Source organism: Emys orbicularis, chromosome 4 (assembly GCF_028017835.1).
Source record: "Emys orbicularis isolate rEmyOrb1 chromosome 4, rEmyOrb1.hap1, whole genome shotgun sequence".
NCBI lineage: Eukaryota > Metazoa > Chordata > Testudines > Emydidae > Emys > Emys orbicularis.
In genome coordinates this window covers 23,301,385-23,319,173 of record NC_088686.1, presented here as the reverse complement: position 1 = coordinate 23,319,173, position 17,789 = coordinate 23,301,385, and the positions used below count along the sequence as shown (strand labels likewise).

Genomic DNA, 17,789 nt, shown 5'->3' with positions numbered 1-17,789 from the left:
CCCTCGTTCAAATCACCAGCCTGCTTGAAGGCAGTAAGGTGGGCATCCACATCCCCCCGCTCCTTAACCAGGGGCAGCAATTTAGTATTGAGGTTCCCTGCTGAACTGGCACCCCAGGGTCTATCCCCACTCACCCCTGGGAAGTCCCTTATGCCTCTCTGCTCCACCACCGCCAGTTCATGCTGCTTCTGCTTCTCCTGCAGCTCTTTCTCAGGCTCTTGCTGTCTCTCATAGTCCTCTTGCTCCTTCGGACTCAGCTCTAGTCCCATCTGTGTCCTACCCCCTGATGGGGAACCTGATCGTGAAGTTTTAAGATTAAGGGGGTTTCCACTAGGAGGGGAGGGGTAATGTAATGTAATTCCTCTGGTTATCAACCCTTTGAAGCCACATCCCTGTCCCCAGATATAGTTCAAACCGGATTCTCGAGAGACTAGCAAAGAGAAGACATTTGGATGAATAGTGTGAGTTCACATTGACCCAGGATGACTTCCTGATCCAGCTAGCGGACAGGACCTCGGTCCATGAGGGCCCCAGTCCTTAAGGAAGGCTTGGAAGGACTTGCTTACCGAGTCCCCAAGAGGCTGTGTGCTGGTTCTGAGAGAAGCTGTGATGAGCTGATAACCAGATCGACTCCCCTAGGTTGTGCAGGGGTTGAAGGACTGCTTCTGACAGAGTCCGTGTTAGGGTTTGGGTTCCTCATAAGCTTTTTAGTACTTTATTTTTAAGTGGTTTCTCGCCAGGGATTTTTGCCTAAAGAGTGAAGTAAGCTTGCTTAGACCTGTGTGGTACTATGTATTGATAATCACCGTGTTATCAGTCTGTGAAGAGAAAGCAAGCAGGTGTCCTTGGCAACCTGTTTGTGCTGGGAAATAAACAGTGAAGGCAGGGAACTAGGTAGCCTGGGACTACCTGAGTTAAAAGAAGGAGCCACTGACTCCCTTGCCTGAGTTGGCTCACTTCTCTGGTCATAATACCTATCTGCCAAGAGGGAGTGGAGTTTTTCTAGTTGTGGTGAAGATAAATTTTGAAGAGGCTACTGTACAGTGACACTTAGTTAACTTGAAATATATGTGTCAAGTCTTGATTTTTTTTTTTTTTTTTTAGTGCTAGAAATAATTTGTATTATTTCTGGCTGCTCTATCCTTAAGGTATAAGTTTGCAATACATTAAGATTTCATAGGATGCATGCACACCACTTGGTGCAACACACACAGGCATAATCTAAATAAGGATGAAATAGTGGCTATTTACTTTCTCATGGCCAAATTGTCACTGTTCCTGCATGGATATACTGAGGCAAAGGATGAGGCCACAGCTTCCTTCTTTCATTTTATTGCCGGCTCCTGCAGTCATTGGATTCTGGGACTGATTTAGTACACCCAGCAGGTTCCCCAAAGAGCATGGCTTATGTTGGGGCTTTGGTCAATGCCCTTCTGCATAACTCATGGTGACTAAAACCAAATGAAGATAAGGTACCAACTACACTTGTTTTGTTTTTTAAAGCAACCACAACTCCTATGTCTAAATGAGTTCAGTCTACCCCAAGTAGATACGGGATCCCTTCCACTTGGCAACGGTAACAGCTTTGCACCTTCTCCAGTGTACCTCCAGAAGCCTAAAGAAATATGTTTGCTCACCTGTGAAAACACTTTAATTTGGCTCTTTTTATCCTAGGAACATTTTGTAACTTACACCTTTTGTGTACAGCTGCTGCATGCAACGTCCACTATTACAGTTGTTGGTGAATTGCTTGCAGTGGGCTAGTGTAGACTAGATCTTTCCATTTTGGCATGTTGAACTATTAAAGTTGTGTGGAGGCAGTTTTTTAATAGAAGTGCAAAACAATTAACAGTTACATAACAAAAGCATGTCACTTTCTTCAACATTTCATTTGTGTTTAAGGTGACCAAACTGGATCGAGATCCTGCGTCAGGCACGGCTTTACAGGAAATTAGTTTCTGGCTGAACTTGGAACGTGCTCTGTACCGCATTCAGGAGAAGCGTGAAAGCCCAGAAGTCCTCCTGACGCTAGATATCTTGAAACATGGCAAACGTTTTCATGCTACTGTCAGTTTTGACACGGACACAGGTAAGAAATTGCAATGTGCTGTAGATTAATGAGCAGGTTCTGTGGAAGTTTAGCTCTTGTGATATAGTTACACTAGTTAAACGTCAACATCGCAATCAAAAAGCTTCACCTTGTATGAAGTGAAAAATATTGTCTTTCAACTGGCCAGATGGAATTGACACAAAGAGGTCAATTAAATTTAACTCTCTTGTATTGTCTTTAGGTCTAAAACAGGCACTGGAAACTGTAAATGACTACAATCCACTGATGAAAGACTTTCCTTTGAATGACTTGTTGTCTGCTACTGAACTGGACAAAATAAGACAGGCACTTGTGGCAATATTCACCCATCTGAGAAAAATCAGAAATACAAAGTACCCCATTCAAAGGGCACTGCGTCTAGTGGAAGCCATTTCAAGAGACCTGAGTTCTCAGCTACTTAAAGTATTGGGAACCAGAAAACTGATGCATGTTGCCTATGAAGAGTTTGAAAAGGTACGTGTAGGGCGGGGGGGCCAACCTGAGCCTGAGAAGGAGCCAGAATTTACCAATGTACATTGCCAAAGAGCCACAGTAATATGTCAGCAGCCCACCATCAGCGCCCCTCCCCCACCCCCTGCTCCGAGCGCCTCCCGCCCACTGGCAGTCCCGCCAATCAGTGCCTCCCCTTCCCTCCCCGCACCGCCCGATCTGCGGTTTTGTGGCGTGCAAGAGGCTCTGGGGGGTGAGGAGCGAGGGCACTCCAGGCTCGGGGAAGGGGTAGAGTGGGGACAGGGCCTGTGGCAGAACCAGGGGTTGAGCAGTGAGCACCCCCCAGCACATTGGAAAGTTGGCACCTATAGCTCCAGCCCCAGAGTCGGTGCCTATACAAGGGCCGCATATTAACTTCTGAAGAGCCACATGTGGCTCTGGAGCCACAGGTTGGCCACCCCTGGTCTAGGGTGTCAAAGGCAGTAATAGCGAACGTAACACACTGAATGCAAATATGAGAGCATGTCGTTTGAGAGTCAAACAAGTTTCTTAAACTTTCAGGTTATGGTTGCATGTTTTGAAGTCTTCCAAACTTGGGATGATGAATATGAGAAAGTACAAGTGTTGCTGAGAGACATTGTGAAGCGAAAGAGAGAAGAGAATCTGAAGATGGTGTGGCGTATCAATCCTGCTCACAGGAAACTGCAGGCTCGTCTTGATCAAATGAGGAAGTTCAGGCGCCAGCATGAGCAGCTGAGAGCAGTTATTGTGAGAGTCTTAAGACCTCAGGTAGAGTTCCACTCCTTCCTAATTTGGGGAACTGCCTATACATCTGGTAAAGATATAGCAGTTTCCCATCTCTTTATGAAAGTCTACATGCAGACACAAGCCAGTCACATTAGTCACTCACAAAAGCAAAATTACTTGTGTTTCCCTGCAAACAGCTGACTAAAGGAACCACAGGTGCAAAACATAACCATTAGGATTTGGGTAGAACTCTTCGAAGCATTCTAAATCCACCATGGAAAGGAATATACAATCACTCGCATAGCTGCGAGCTCCTCTGCTGGATCCGTAGCAAGTTAAACAGTTATTTCAAAGTTTTGATATATGTGACACAGTGGTAAAGACCCATTTTCAGCTACATTAGAAATGTACCAATACCAATTCAATCTGTAACTTATCACTTTTGTATTCATGCAAACAGCAATGCTTTTTTCTGTATAATCTCTCTTCAAATGGAAAAAGAATCTAGGGATTTATTTTCAGGCCTTGAGGGCATGTTTTTAAATAATCTTTAGTTTTCCAAACGGCGCAGTCCTCTTAAATTATTCAGTGTTTATACCCTGACAGTAGTGAAAGATAGTTAATCATTTTCAGTTTGCTTGCAGACATTAATGAGAAGAATGGTATTACATTCTTCCATGTTTTGCTAGTAATAAGGCTAAAGTGTACATACACTAATATATGTCCTACTTAACTCCATGAATAAAAGCACGCTAATGCTGGCCTGTTTTTCCATGTGATGGAAAAAATGGATACTGCATACAATAACTTGCTTTAAGTTTGGATCGCTTGTTTTTTGAATATGGCAAATAACGACATCACAAGTTTAAAGTGGAGAATCTCATTATTGCTAAACATTGTGCAGCATAAGGTATACTCTCCTCGTCTCATTTGCAGACTAATACCCTACCAAAACCAAATTAGCACTGTTAGGTTCCAAAGGATTTAGTCAACTGCAAGTACAGTGCAAAAAATTAATTGCATGTGTCTTTTTAGTGTGTACATAAAATGCATAACTCTCAACATGTGTGTGACAAAGAAACCATTAGATCAGTGAGTCTTGTAGAGTTAACTAAACTATGTGACTTTATGCAGGTCACTGCTGTTGCCCAGCAGAATCAAGGAGATGTACCTGAACCCCAGGATATGAAGGTAGCAGAAGTCCTTTTTGATTCTGCAGATGCTAATGCAATTAAAGAAGTAAATCTTGCTTATGAGAATGTTAAAGAAGTAGATGGCTTAGATGTTTCTAAAGAAGGTACAGAAGCCTGGGAGGCAGCAATGAAACGGTATGATGAAAGAATTGATAGGGTTGAAACAAGAATAACTGCTAGTCTACGAGACCAGCTTGGCACAGCAAAGAATGCTAATGAAATGTTCAGGATCTTCTCCAGATTCAATGCTTTGTTTGTCAGACCTCACATTCGGGGTGCTATTCGTGAATATCAAACACAATTGATCCAGCGTGTAAAAGATGATATCGAGTCTCTTCATGACAAATTCAAGGTACAATACCCACAAAGTCAGGCTTGTAAAATGAGTCATGTTCGTGACTTGCCTCCCGTGTCCGGGTCTATAATCTGGGCCAAACAGATTGATCGACAGCTCACAGCCTACATGAAGCGTGTTGAAGATGTGCTTGGCAAAGGTTGGGAGAACCATGTTGAAGGTCAGAAGCTGAAGCAGGATGGAGACAGCTTCCGTATGAAGCTCAACACTCAAGAAATATTTGATGATTGGGCAAGGAAGGTTCAGCAGCGCAACCTTGGTGTGTGTGGCCGTATCTTCACTATTGAAAGCACTCGTGTTAGAGGCCGAACTGGAAATGTCCTCAAACTAAAAGTCAACTTTCTCCCAGAAATAATAACACTCTCAAAAGAAGTGCGCAACCTGAAATGGTTTGGATTTCGTGTTCCACTTGCAATTGTCAACAAAGCTCACCAAGCAAACCAGCTCTATCCTTTTGCTATTTCTCTGATTGAAAGTGTCCGTACATATGAACGTACTTGTGAGAAGGTGGAAGAGCGTAACACTATTTCTCTGCTGATAGCCGGTCTAAAGAAGGAAGTGCAGGCTTTGATTGGAGAAGGTATTGCTCTGGTGTGGGAGTCATACAAACTTGACCCCTATGTACAACGCCTAGCAGAGACTGTCTTCAGCTTCCAAGAAAAGGTTTGTTCTACTGATTATGTTCTTTTTTCTAAGTGAGACTCTGCACATATCAGTGGCAGTTGAGTTTATTAGCAACAAAATAGTTTAGTTTTGGATTGTATACTATTCAGGACACAGCTGTCTTCCTCTTGGAAAATAATCTGTGTGAGATCTAAGCAATAGTTGCATAATGTCTTATAGTATTGAAGAAGTCACTGAACAGAGAAACCATTGATAAGATGTATGCTCTCAGATTATTACCTGGTAATGTGGCAAATGTTCTTTTTCAGGGATGGTAGAGAAACCATATCTTATAAAAAAATGCTAATTTAGTAAAGTAGCTACTGAAACCTTTTAGTTAGTGATTATAACATGAACACACTTTGTATTAATGCTTTATATTCTAGTATAGCATCAGTTACTGAGAAACATGCATGCAGGTTTTTAAAAAGTATCTCCCTTTTAGATTAAGGGAATTAGCCAAATTTTTGTGCTAACTTAGTCTAATTCTGACATCTCTATTATCAGGCAAGTTCCCAGAGACTTCAGTGAATGAAAATAGAGTAATGACTTGCCCCCTCGCAAGAATGGAGGTAGCTCTGTTTGTGTGAGAGAGGGATGTTTTATCACTTTCACCAACATGGCAGATTGATATCAGCAAAGTACTAACATTAAATTTTCCCTTAGGTGGATGATCTGCTCATTATTGAAGAAAAAATAGACCTGGAAGTTCGATCCTTGGAAACCTGCATGTATGATCATAAGACTTTTTCAGAAATCTTGAACAGAGTTCAAAAAGCTGTGGATGAATTGAATCTTCATTCATATTCCAATTTGCCGATCTGGGTCAATAAGTTGGATATGGAGGTAGGTCTTTCACTCAAAGTGAACAGCCTTCAAAGGTGTTAAGTGGCAAAGTAAATTGTCACTAACAGCGTGGTCTACCACTCTCAAGTGACATAGAGTAAGAATTTCCAATCTATTTGCCACTTCCTGAATATCTCTACCAAATGCTATTTAGGACATTTGGCAGGCTCTTAGGCAGACAGATAAGAGTGCTTCGCTACCGATGACTGGAATTAATGGATTCCAGGGAAGACTTGCTAGCTCTTCAGCTGACAGGATAATAGCTAAAGGCTTAATGGATGGTTGAATATGGCACGGTAGGGAACAGGTTCCCCAATGTGTGTGAACATCTGCACCTTAATACAGACAACACTAATCATAATGCTAAGGTGCAGTCTCTTTCTTAGGACAACATGGCAGTAAATCTGACATTTAGGTCCTCTCCTAAAACATAGATTTTAAATACTCTAAACAGTAGTCTAACATGTTGACATAAACTTCCTTTGCTTTAAAAGTGTTTATTTAAAGAAAAAACCCACTCCTGTTCTAAGGTGTAAGGCTGAATTTCCATCCTTTTAAGAGTCCTGCTGTATCTGAAAGTTTCAGGGATTTCTTGACAATGGGGGAGTCTTACAGAGACACCACATGATATAAGTGTCTTTCTGCCAGATTTCTTTGTATTTGTTTTCAATATGGCTTCTTCCTCCCTTAGATTGAACGAATACTAGGAGTTCGTCTACAGGCTGGGCTGAGAGCTTGGACTCAAGTTCTTCTTGGACAAGCTGATGATAAAGCAGAAGTTGACATGGATACAGATGTGCCTCAAGTCAGTCACAAGCCTGGTGGGGAGCCAAAGATCAAAGTAAGTTACATTTGACTGTTACTCATTATGCTTTTTGTTAAACTAAGACAATACAGAATCTTGAGTAGAAATAAAATACTCTTGTGGTACATATTGCTATATAATGTAAGTTCTTCAAGTTATGGTCCCAATTTGTATTCCACTGGGGGTTATATGCACACACCATGCGTGAGAAGCTGGAGCTTTTGAAAGTAGTAGCATCTCTTGGTCCACACATACGCCCTTGCTTCGCTGAAGTCAAGGGAACCTTTGGTACTGAGGCAGTCCCCCTTTCTGGCTCCAGTTCCAACTGCAGATCATGTACCAAGGGCACCATGGAGACTTGAGTCCTCCCCTGAGCCTCTTGAACTCTTTTCCTTGGGGGAGGCGAGGTCTCCATGTCTTCAAGTGCTGTCTTCCTCTGGGGGGTACGCTCTCCTACATTAGACTTTCCTCCTTCAGGTCATGTTCCCGCCCATTCCCCTATGGCTCCTGTGGATCCACCAGTTCCGAGGGCACCGCCATTCGAACTGGACTTTGATTTTTTGGTATTGGAGGACTTGGATGGAGTGCAGGATCTGCCCCTTCCATAACCAGTATGACTACCCTAAGGTTCCGCAGACTCAATGGCAGTACCCTCCCTTTCCCCAGCAACGGAACTATTGGTACCCTGCTCTTTGGGGCCCTCCACACCAACTGATCTGCCTGGTTGGCCGTACTGGGTATTATGGCCTTGGTATCTGCCTTTGGAACCTTCCCACTCCACTCGAGAGGCGTTCCCTACCTCACCTCTTTAACCGTCATCGAGTAGGCATTCTGAACCAATATTGGCAGGTGCTCCTCTTAGTCCAACTCTGACAGTACCGCTGGAACCAGAGCAGTTCCCTTCATCTCCACATGCTGTAGTGTCTTTGTCTCCCTCCTCGCCCCTGGATGATTACTGTCAGTTCCAAGAACTGTTACATAGGGTGGCTAATACCCTCCACATTCTACTGTACAGAACAAACAGCACCAGCTGTCTGATATCTTACACGCCTTGATACTTGCCAGAATGGCTCTACCAATCAGTGATACTGTTCTTCAACTGGCCTGGACTGTCTGGCACACTCCAGCCACTTACACACCTAGCCCCAAGGGGCGGAGAAGAGGTATTGTGTACCTGCAAAGGGGTCTGATTTTTCTGTTTTCTCATCCCGCCCATCCAATTTCCTCATCATACAGGCAGTGACAGAGCGGGCCCGGCAGCAATGCTGACGCTCCACCCCAGCAGATAATGAGGGCAAGCAACTGGACATTTTGTGTCAGAAGGTATTCTTTTCTGCCAGCCTCCAATTTCGCATTTCCAAGTACTTGGCTCTGTTCGCTAAATACAACTTCCCCACCTACGGCAAGTTGGTGGGACTTCGCAGACAAACTTCCCCAGCAGGATCAAGCCTGCTTCCAGGCTATCCTACAGGAGGGGAAACTAGTTGAAGGATGATGCTCCAGGCCACGGTGGACGTGGCAGACACTACTTCGCGCACTATGGCTTCGGGGATCGTTGTGTGGAGGGAGTCATGCCTGCATTCGTCAGGTTTCCCAAGGGAAGTCCAGAACACCAGTAGAAGACCTCCCTTTTGATGGGTCTCATCTCTTCAGTCAGAAGACAGATGATTCCCTCCATTCCATCCAAGGCTCCAGAGCCGCTCTGCAATCACTGGGTATCTACACACCAGCAACCAAGTGCAAGTCTTACTCGACCTAGAAGTGGACTCTCTCCTGCAAAGAAGAGCGACGGAACCTGTTCCTATGACCTATCAGGGTGCAGTGTTCTATTCCACCTATTTTCTAGTCCCCAAGAGGGGCATGTGGAGACTGATCTTAGACCTCCATCATCTCAACTGCTTCATACACAAGCCAAAGTTTCATATGGTCACCCTAGCAGCCATCGTTCCTTTGTTAGAAAGAGGCATGTATTTTACAGCTCTCAATATGCAGGATGTTTACTTCTACATGGATATCCATCCTACCCACAGACGTTTCCTGAGATTCAAGGTTCTACCTTTTGGACTCGCCACTGCTTCACAAGTCTTCACCAAAGTTTTCTCAGGAGCAGTGGACCACCTCCACCGCCAAGGGGTCTCTATATTCCCTTGATGATTTGATCATGCTGCTAGCAGCCAAAGGGGAGGGTCGTTCCTTGACCTCCATGCTGCTTACACTCCACTCCTTCCTGGCGGTGAGTGTAAACCTCAAAAAATCAATTGGATCCCACACAGTCCCTAGAATTCATTGGGGTCTGTATCAATGCAATATCAGCATGTCCCCACATCCCAGAGGACAGGTTCCAGGCCCTACAAGAGCTGATTTCCACTTCAATTTCCAGTCCTTCTCTTCTGGCCAGGACTTGCCTTTCTCTTCTTGGCCACATGGTGACTTGTACATACATTACTGCCTGAGCTTGTCTCCACTTTTGTTGCCTACAGCTGTGGCTATTCTCCCATGAACTACATCATGGACTTTCTACTGACAGTTCCCCAAGAGCTTCTCTCCTCCCTCTAGTGGTGGATGGATCCAGGTCAGGTCTGAACCGGAATGCCATTCCTTCCATCCTCCAAGCATGACTATCACCGCAGATGTGTTACTTGTCGGATGGGGTCCCACATAGGCGAGCACATGACTCAGGAGTCTTGGACTGCTCGGGAATCCTGGATGCCCATCAACATCCAAGAACTTTGGGCGGTGCGGAGAGCATGTCGTGCATTTCTCATTCATTCATTCCTGTCATGTTCTCATCATGTCAAACAACACTATCACTGTTTACTAAATCAACAAACAAGGGGGCATGAGGTCACAGACGCTTTGTACGGAGGCAGTTAATCTTTGGGATTGGTGCATTGCTCAAAGATCCCATTGTCAGCAGCATACCTTTCCGGAACTCAGAACATAATTGCGAACTCTCTCAGCAGGAAATTCATGACTGATCACAAATGGGAGCTCCACGACACCGTGGTCACCAACATTTTTAACCACTGTGGGATTCTGACCAGAGACATCTTCGCCTCCCATGCCAACAGCAAATGCACCCAATATTCCTCTGAGGGAGAGGGGGGCTCAGTGACCTTTCCCAAGGTGATGCCCTAGTCCTCTGCAGGTCAGACCAGCTCAATTATGCATTTTCCCCCCTAGAGCTTCTGCCACATATCCTACACAAGATCAGATGCGAGAGAATGAAGTTCACTCTGCCACTCTGGCCTTGCCAGTTCTGGGTTCCCTTCTTCTCCATATGTCAGCGTATTCCCCCTGCTTCCACAGCCAGCTTTTCTGGAACTCCTCAAACGACATGGCTGCAGGACCCAGCATCCCAATCCAGAGACTCTTCACATCCGAGCTTGTTTTTTGGATGGGCATCTTCACTAGAGCAGGAACGTTCATCATCAGTACAAGACGTCTTCTTGAAGAGCAGAGAAGAGTCCACAAAGCAGTCCTGTAGGGCCAAGTGGAAGTGTTTCACCTCATGGACCCAACAGAGGGGTCTTGCTCCTGAAGATGTGGACATCCCTCTTCTTTTGGACTATCTTCTCTCCCTGAAGACGTCAGGCCTCACTCTCAACTCCATCAAGGTGCACATAACCACTATCAGTGCCTTTCACACTCCTGCGGAGGGGCACTCTCTTTACTCACCCTTGACTACCAGGTTTTGGAAGGACCTCCAATGGACTTATCCTCCCCTTCAATCCATTGCTCCCCCAATGGGACCTCAACCTTCTCCTCACGGTGTTGACGAAATTTCCCTTTGAACCTCTGGCCACCTCCTCCCTGTCTCTCCTCTCCATGAAGGTCACTTTCCTGGTAGCTATTACTTCTGGGTTGGAGAACTGGGGGTCACGGTGACGGACCCCTCCCCTTTACCATGTTCTGTAAGGACAGTGTTTCCCTGTGCTTGCACCCCAAGTTTCTGCCAAAGGTTGTATCCCATTTTCATCTCAACCAACCCATACACTTACCTGCTTTCTTTCTGAAACCTCACGCCTCAGTAGAGGAATGGCGCCGTCACTCCCTCGATGTCTGCTGGGCCCTGGCTTTCTACCTTCAGAGGATGAGCTGATTCAGGAAGTCCCCTAGACATTTTATCACTATAGCAGGAAGGATTAAAGGGCAAGTGATCTCCATTCAGCGGATTTCTAAGTGGGTTTTGGGATGCATTACACTATCAGTTATCGGGACTGTCCCCATGCCTTGGGGTACAAGCCCACTCCCAAGAGTGCAAGCATCGACTACAACTGTGCTTCACAATGTACCAGTTACGGACATATGTAGGGCGGTCACGTGGAGTTCGGTACGTACCTCTCTTCCCATTACGCCTTGGTGCAAGACTCTGCGATGGATACCTCGCTTGGCGCGGCTGTGCTCCATTCCACGGTTTCATCATCTTCCTCGCACCCTGCTTGTTGTTAACCCTCAGTGGCATACAATAGGGACCATCACTCAAAGAAGAAGAGGGGCAGGCTTTGTCTAAAATGTATTTTGAGTTGTGTATCTTTAGCTGGCGCAGAAGCTCTTATTTAACAAAATTGAAACTGAATAGGGTGTCTTTCTATGCCTGTAGAATGTTGTACATGAACTGAGGATAACCAACCAGGTGATCTATTTGAATCCACCAATTGAAGAATGCAGATATAAGCTCTATCAAGAAATGTTTTCCTGGAAAACGGTAATACTATCACTACCCAGAATTCAAAGTCAAAGATACCAGGTAAGCATAAGAAATTTATTTATAAATCTAATAAAATGGCTCTAACTAGAACTGTTGCATTGCAGTTGTACAGTATACAGATAATGTAATCTTTAATGGTTATGAAGGCCAGTTTTCATTTTCAAAAATTGCTCATTGTGTTCTGAACTTGGTATATGCAACTTGTATTTAATTGCGGGTCTTGTCAGGTGGGTGTACACTATGAGTTGTCTGAGGAAGAGAAGTTCTATCGGAATGCCTTAACACGGATGCCTGATGGTCCTGTAGCACTGGAGGAGTCTTATTCGGCAGTTATGGGCATTGTGACAGAGGTTGAACAGTATGTTAAGGTAGGATATGAGTTCTGATTTTCAGTTTGAAATTGTAGAATAACGCATTTGATGGGCATTACCTTTGATTAAAGATATAGAAGAGCTCATCTAAATCCAATAATGTTACCTCTTTACTGTAATCCCCATTAATTCAGTTACATAAATAAGGAAAGTATCTACATTCTGAAAATTCACTTACATGGAATTTTTTTAACGTACTTATTAATAGGTGTGGCTGCAGTACCAGTGCTTATGGGATATGCAAGCTGAAAACATATACAACCGTCTTGGAGAAGATTTAAATAAGTGGCAAGCCCTCTTAGTTCAGATAAGGAAGGCTAGAGGAACCTTTGACAATGCAGAAACGAGGAAGGAATTTGGACCTGTTATCATCGACTATGGGAAGGTAAGAACCTGAAACTTTCATGCATCTTGTAAAAGTAACATGGAGAAATAAACTTCAAAATGGGCTTATAGAGGTTAAAATGAGACTTCATAACTAATAGTAATACTCAGTAAACTTTCTTGATTGTAGGTACAATTTAAGGTGAACTTGAAATATGACTCTTGGCATAAGGAAGTACTCAGTAAATTTGGCCAAATGCTAGGTCAGAACATGACAGAGTTCCACTCTCAAATTTCTAAGGTAAGAATAGTCCAAACAATGATTCCTTATTACAAAATCAACTTGCCACATCCACCTTTAAAATACTGTTGTTGTTTTTTTTGTTTCCCCCCCTCCCCCTAACAGTCCCGTCAAGAGTTGGAGCAGCATTTAGTGGACACTGCTAGCACATCAGATGCAGTGACATTTATCACACATGTACAATCCCTGAAACGTAAAATCAAGCAGTTTGGGAAACAAGTTGAGGTAAGTTGTCACTTTCTTACTAACATCTTGTTTCTGGAAATCCGTAAAAGCTGTTTTACAGCGAGGGGACAATTGATCATGACCAGTCTAAGCCTGCTAAGAGAAACCCTGCCTCTAATTTCCTGTCCTAGTAACTCTTCTAGATAAACACTTTCAAACCAAGATTCTATAGGTTTCAGAGTAGCAGCCGTGTTAGTCTGTATCCGCAAAAATAACAGGAGTACTTGTGGCACCTTAGAGACTAACAAATTTATTAGAGCATAAGCTTTCGTGGGCTACAACCCACTTCTTCGGATGCATATAGAGTGAACCATATATTGAGGAGATATATATACACACACATACAGAGAGCATGAACAGGTGGGAGTTGTCTTACCAACTCTGAGAGGCCAATTAAGTAAGAGTACTTAAGAGTACTTAATTGGCCTCTCAGAGTTGGTAAGACAACTCCCACCTGTTCATGCTCTCTGTATGTGTGTGTATATATATCTCCTCAATATATGGTTCACTCTATATGCATCCGAAGAAGTGGGTTGTAGCCCACGAAAGCTTATGCTCTAATAAATTTGTTAGTCTCTAAGGTGCCACAAGTACTCCTGTTATTTTTTCAAGATTCTATAGTGAGCTTTACTGAGTTACTTCATACTTCTGAGGGTTCTTTAGGCTGATCTATTGCTGATTTCTCTTTTGAAACTTCTGGCTATCTGAATTTCTAATTGAACTTCTAGCGAACAGAGAAATTAAAGTAGGTTACCTTCTAACAATGTTTGTGTGGACTGTAGCTTTACCGCAATGGTCAGCGCTTGCTAGAGAAACAGAGGTTCCAGTTCCCTTCCTCCTGGTTATACGTTGACAACATTGAAGGAGAGTGGGGTGCTTTCAATGACATAATGCGTCGCAAGGATTCTGCCATTCAGCAACAAGTAGCAAACTTGCAAATGAAGATTGTTCAAGAGGATCGAGCAGTGGAGAGCCGTACAACTGACCTGCTGATTGACTGGGAGAAAACTAAGCCTGTGACAGTGAGTTTTTTCGTGTCTCTTTGCTGAACTCACTATTGAAAGTTAGCATTCTGTAACAAAGAGGTTGTTCAGTAAACCCTGAAATAGACTGGGGTGGGGGGGCATAGTTGTTACCTTTACAGATTTTTATGCAGAAATGTGAATCCTCTCTAGGGGGTTTCCTAGTGACTTGGCAGAAAGTGTACCTTGTCTTTTGCTCTTGGTTTAAAACTCCAACACTTTCCCTGACGTAACTTGCATTTTAAAACAGAAACACCTCTATTGTAACTTGATTTTTACAAATTTAACTAGCAATAAGGAGTGTGCACTCTATAGAGCAGTTGGTGAGAGGAAGAATCTTGCTGAGCCTGTGTCTTAAAGTAAATATTACTAGCTAGCGTCTGCTAAAAAATCTCTTCTGCCAAGATGATTCTTTAGACACGTACCCAGGCAAGGGATCAGTAACTCATATACCCAGAGTTAAAGGTCTGCCGGGGAAACTGAAAATTCCTTAAAGCAGAAGAGATGGCATGGTGTCTGATGCTAATCAGAAGTAGTTTCTGTACAGATTTTAAGTGCTAAACCAGGGGTCTCAAACTCGCGGGCCATCTGCGGTCCGCGATCCTCCCCAGTGTGGCCCGCAGGGCTCCAGCAGTTTTGGGGCTGGGTCTCTCCCTTGGCCCCACCTGCCACCCGCAGGCGATTTACAATGGCCCGGGGCCCTGGCAGTGCAGTAGAGTTGAGCGGCATCTGCTTGCTTGCTCCACGTGTCTGCCAGGCCCCCTTTGCGACCCCAGGGCGGGGTGGGGCTTTGCCTCTGCACGCTGCCCCCACCCTGAGCGCCCCTGTGGCCAATGGGAAGCTACTGGGGTGGTGTCTGGGGGAAGCAGCGCGCGGAGGCCCCCAGGTAAGCGCCGCACCCCCTGGCCCCCTTCCCATATACCCCCTCCTGCCCCCAAACTCCCTCCCAGAGCCTGCACCCCTTTCCCAAAGTGAGAAAAGTGAGTTTGAGACCCCTGTGCTAAACCCTTACTCTTAACATCTGTGCCATGTTGTCCTTCATATGGTTCTTTCTAGGGAAACTTGCGTCCAGAGGAGGCTCTTCAAGCACTTACCATTTTCGAAGGGAAATTTGGTAGGTTGAAAGATGATCGTGAGAAATGTGCAAAGGCCAAAGAAGCTCTTGAGCTAACAGATACAGGACTACTCAGTGGCAGTGAAGAACGTGTGCAGGTACAAACTGTTTTTAAAAAATCCATGAATTTGGTGCTTGTAAATGGTTCTGGACAGATGACTTCTTGTAGGCAGAAGTCCTTCAATTCATTCATAGAGAAGGCATAGCAGTCAATGGTTCTCCCTTCATGCTGCCCTATCACTGTGCCCTATCCTTAACTGGGATGGTCCAGCCCTAGGGGTGAGTTACTCAGTCTCAATACCCATTCAGCCGTTGGGTTTTCCACTGAGACAGCAACCACAGACACTTGAGGGCAGCTTTATAAGATGTAGAAATCTGGCTATTAAACTAACTAGAGATGAGACTAAGGGCTTGGCTACACTTACGCGGTAGTTCGGCGGCTGGCAATCGAACTTCCGGGTTCGATTTATCGCGTCTTGTCTGGACGCGATAAATTGAACCCAGAAGTGCTCGCCGTCGACTCCGGTAATCCTGCTCGGCGAGAGCAGTACGCGGAGTCGACAGGGGAGCCTGCCTGCCGCGTCTGGACCGCGGTAAGTTCGAACTAAGGTACGTCGACTTCAGCTACGTTATTCACGTAGCTGAAGTTGCGTACCTTAGTTCGAATTGGGGGGTTAGTGTAGACCAGGCCTAAGGGCTTGTCTGCATGACAAGTAGCTTCTAAGTCAGCGGTTCTCAAACTTCAGCGATGCGAGGACCCCATTTTGATGGGGGGGGAATTCAGGGACCCCACCGCTCAGCCCCAGGCCCTGCCCCCACTCCACCCCTGCCCCCTCCATTCCCCCACCCTCTGTCACTCACTCTCCCCCACCCTCACTCACTTTCACCAGGCTGGGGCAGAGGGTTGGGGGGCAGGAGGGGTGCGGGCTCTGGGAGGGAGTTTGGGTGCAGGAGGGGGTACGGGATGCGGGCTCTGGGAGGGAGTGCAGGTTCTGTAGCTGGGGCAGGAGGTTGGGGTGCGGGTTCCGGCTGGGTGGTGCGTACCTCAGGCAGCTCCCGAAAGCGACCAGTATATCTCTCTGGCAGTGGTTCCTAGGCGGAAGGGTCAGGGGGTCTCTCTGCGCTGCCCCTGCCTGCAGCTCCTATTGGCTGGAGTTCCCGGCCAATGGGAGCTGCAGACTCGGCGCTCAGGGCCGGGGCAACACGTGGAGACCCCTTGCTCCTCTTCTACTCCCCCCGGGGCCACAGGGAGCGGAGTGGAGCCAGGGGAGTCAGGGAGTCTGCCTTAGCCCCGCTGTGCCGCCGGACTTTTAGTGCCTAAAATCTCCCCAATTTGGCTTCAGTAGCCCCCAGGAGATAGCGCTGTTCCCCAGTGTGCAGGTGCTGGGAGGGATGGGGAGAAGTTAAGTTGATCAGCGGGGCCCATGGACCCTCTGGAGTACCCTCAGGGTCCCCCAAGGTCCACGGGCCCCAGTTTGAGAAATGCTGTTCTAAGCCACAGTCCAGGACTTCAACTGCACTGTAGCAGCATCCACATGAGACGTTACTGCAAGGCAAGTTTGATATACTGTAGGCGTTCACTCTTGCATGCTGGGCAGTAACTTTCCATTTAGACAAGCCTTAATTTAAGCTACTGAGCAGTCAACATATGATAACTCCTTTTGGGCCACCAGAGATGCGCTAGGCAAGCTAGGGTCAAGTCTCTGTCCAATTACCAGTACCCTGACCAAGTTCCTATCCCAATGATTTGTTTAACAAGTTCTGTCTAACTCAATGATAAATATCTGTCCTTTCTGTATAACTGACCAAAGTTTGATGTATCCCTTTGTACTGTAGGTAGCTTTAGAAGAGTTACAAGACCTCCAAGGAGTTTGGTCTGAGCTTTCCAAGGTCTGGGACCAGATTGATCAGATGAAGGAGCAGCCATGGGTTTCAGTACAACCTCGCAAGGTACCTTTTTTATTCCGTATATAGAAATCATAACTACAGCTATATTATTCGACTCTTGGCCTTCTTGGTAAAAATACATTTAAATGTTCTAACAACTTGAAAATGAGCCAGAATATATGGCATGGTGCTTATGTATCTGGATCTTTTTGGCATATGAAAAATAGAATTCATAACTGAGAATGCAGCCTCTATCTTAATCTAACTTGCAGCACTAATAACTTTTCCTCTTAACTGAAGCTTCAACAGGGTAAGGCTTACAAAACAAAACCTGAAAAATTATCAGGATTGCAGAAACTGCACAACCTTAAATATATTTAATTATAGGCTACATCTGCAGAGGACAAGAACTGATGCTATATCTGTTTCTTGAAATTAAGTTGATCTAAATTAGCACTTTCTCAAACATTTGTCCAACTTCACTGATGAAAAACTATTGTCCAAGCTGATGCTTCTTGGATACATAAACCTGAAACGAGGCTGTGACGGGTTGGTTCACAGAAATCCCCTGGGGGCTGCCATCTGATGTGCCAAGACTACTACTGTCCATGCTTTCCCTGCCAGCTCGGGACCCCAGCACCCTGTCTTGTTGAGCCAGACACGCCCGTCTGCTCCAACACAGACCC

At 45.3% G+C, this 17,789-nt stretch overlaps 1 protein-coding gene across 1 annotated transcript in view; it reads left to right on the top strand.

Moving 5' to 3' along the window:
• LOC135877483 (cytoplasmic dynein 1 heavy chain 1-like) overlaps positions 1 to 17,789 on the top strand; it is an 88,680-nt gene that overhangs the window by 16,247 nt on the left and 54,644 nt on the right. The window contains exons 5-18 of the mRNA XM_065402924.1: positions 1,903 to 2,089; positions 2,292 to 2,563; positions 3,101 to 3,328; positions 4,421 to 5,497; positions 6,164 to 6,343; positions 7,035 to 7,184; positions 11,752 to 11,898; positions 12,087 to 12,227; positions 12,439 to 12,615; positions 12,745 to 12,855; positions 12,961 to 13,080; positions 13,863 to 14,102; positions 15,159 to 15,314; positions 17,053 to 17,166. Coding sequence (XP_065258996.1) covers positions 1,903 to 2,089; positions 2,292 to 2,563; positions 3,101 to 3,328; positions 4,421 to 5,497; positions 6,164 to 6,343; positions 7,035 to 7,184; positions 11,752 to 11,898; positions 12,087 to 12,227; positions 12,439 to 12,615; positions 12,745 to 12,855; positions 12,961 to 13,080; positions 13,863 to 14,102; positions 15,159 to 15,314; positions 17,053 to 17,166 — 3,300 coding nt within the window. The remainder of the gene's footprint in view (positions 1 to 1,902; positions 2,090 to 2,291; positions 2,564 to 3,100; positions 3,329 to 4,420; positions 5,498 to 6,163; positions 6,344 to 7,034; positions 7,185 to 11,751; positions 11,899 to 12,086; positions 12,228 to 12,438; positions 12,616 to 12,744; positions 12,856 to 12,960; positions 13,081 to 13,862; positions 14,103 to 15,158; positions 15,315 to 17,052; positions 17,167 to 17,789) is intronic.